This window comes from Grampus griseus (assembly GCF_964374135.1).
Source record: "Grampus griseus genome assembly, chromosome: 12".
In the NCBI taxonomy this organism is placed as follows: Eukaryota; Metazoa; Chordata; class Mammalia; order Artiodactyla; family Delphinidae; genus Grampus; species Grampus griseus.
The window spans coordinates 86,860,239-86,862,320 of NC_139006.1; the positions used below are offsets into that span (position 1 = coordinate 86,860,239).

The window sequence follows — 2,082 nt, forward strand, 5'->3', positions numbered from 1 at the left end:
GCCAGGGTCCCGAGTTCCCCACTGTGGGTCCGTGCAGGAGTCAAACCCAGGAGGTGGCCCAGGACATCCTGATTTGTGTTACTGGGATGTGAGTCAGTTGGTTGAGGGTTAGAAACACTCAGGCAGATTTCATCCAGGGCTCTTGGGAGCATCACTGCAGGAACCACAGCAGGGAGGGACCCGGCCAGGTGGAAGGCTGGACCGTGGGCTCGGCACTTGGAAACGTGTCCCCTGTACAGAAAAAAAAAAAACAAAAAAACAAACAAACAAAATAACAAACAAAACACAGTTCATTTCCAATTCTACCATGCAGCTGAACAGGCTGTGGCTTCACTGATGCCCGTGGTCACGAGGATTAGAGGACTCCCGGTCCCGGGAGTGCCGGGCCCTTTTATGCCTGTGGGATTTATCTTGACTCCTACTTCTACTTCTGTGACTACGCCCCTCAGAGCTCCCACTGTGCCGGCTGCAACGTGCGTGTGAGCTTCGACCTTCGTCTCTATGTCTGTTCCTGTCTTCTCGCTCTTCCCTCCTGCCTGATGACTTGTGTTCGTGCTTGGGCTTCTTCTTCCTCGGCTCCCGGTCTCGGTCCTCTGCTCCACCACGGCAGGTCGTCCTGATCTCAGGGGAGCTGGGCTGGGGCTTCCACACCTCCCTGGACTCCGACTTCTGACCCCTCTCTGAGTTCTTGCTACTGTGCTGTTTAGAGCCAAGGTCACCCTTTTCCTTTATCATCTTGCTTCTGGGCGATGAAGAGGAGGCTGGCTGCTCTGCCTGTACCTCCTGGTCAGTCTTCTCTTTTTCTTTCTTTCTTTTCTTGGTTTCCTTTCTGTCTTTTTTGTGTTTTCTGGTGGGTCTGTCATCTTCAGAGCCCTCAGATGAACTCAGTGAGGGAGTGTGCGCCCCGCAGCCCCTCTCATGCAGCTCTCTGGTCACATCGTCCATTTCTTCTGAGTCCGTAGGAGGCCGATAGCGAGACACATGATCCACTCGGATAGCTCTTCCTTTGATCTTGATCCCATTAAAATTGTCAACAGCCAGAACTGTGCTCCTCTGGTCTTCATAGCAGAGGAAACAGAATCCTTTGGATCTCCCAGTCTTCTTGTCCCGTACCAAATTAATGTTAACAATTTCGCCATATTGTGAGAACACACAGATGATGTCCCCTTCAGTCAGCTCGTAAGGAAGCCCTCCCAAGAAGATCCAGGCGCTGTCCTTGTACTCGGAGTGCCAAGACGCCTTCTCTGCTACCCCCAGCTGGAGATCACGCTCATTCAGCTTGGTGATCAGCTTAACTTTAGTTAAAGGGTTCATCTCTGCGGGTTCACGCTCAGAAGCTAGCAACCGACTTCACGCTCAGAAGCTAGCAACCGACTTCAGGCCCAGAACCTAGCAACCGACTTCACGCTCAGAAGCTAGCAACCGACTTCACGCTTAGAACCTAGCAACCGACTTCACGCTCAGAAGCTAGCAACCGACTTCACGCTCAGAAGCTAGCAACCGACTTCACGCTCAGAACCTAGCAACCGACTTCAGGCCCAGAACCTAGCAACCGACTTCACGCTCAGAACCTAGCAACCGACTTCACGCTCAGCACCTAGCAACCGACTTCACGCCCAGAACCTAGGAAGCGACTTCCGGGAGAAGCCGTAAGACGCATGCGCAGCCCCGGCGCCACGCGCCCATTGGTCTCCAAGGAGCTTGCGCCGTTGATGAGTTTACGCTTAAGGAATAGTGTACTTAAAGTCTCGTGTTTATTGGGAGTTGTTTTAGAAATCAAGTGCGGATGCTTTTTGAATTTGTATTGTGGTCTTTGCTTAGAATTATTATTTGATTTTACAATGACTTTACATATAGATGCCTATTTCAGTACAGCTATTAAAATCTGCACTTTTTTGAATCTGTGATTTTCTGTGAGGTGGCCATAACAACAAGATTCTAACAAGAATAAGGTGCCCTGTCCCCTGATTTCCAATGAGGCTTGTGCTGTGGAGTTAAGGTGATACATACTCAAGACTGAAACCTATTTCCTGACCCCCTGTCTTTCTTCTGTCACCAGTTTCCCTTCCATTTTTCTTTATC

General features: G+C 50.5%; 1 protein-coding gene across 1 annotated transcript; it reads right to left on the reverse strand.

Annotated features, from left to right (window-relative positions):
* Positions 1 to 330: 330 nt before the first annotated feature.
* LOC309830547 (RNA-binding motif protein, X-linked 2-like) lies at positions 331 to 1,326 on the reverse strand (the record flags this gene model as incomplete). The annotated part of the gene is made up of 1 exon (XM_082667137.1): positions 331 to 1,326. Exon 1 carries the CDS (start codon positions 1,312 to 1,314, stop codon positions 331 to 333), a length of 984 nt encoding a protein of 327 aa, XP_082523263.1. The 5' UTR covers positions 1,315 to 1,326.
* Positions 1,327 to 2,082: the final 756 nt, after the last annotated feature.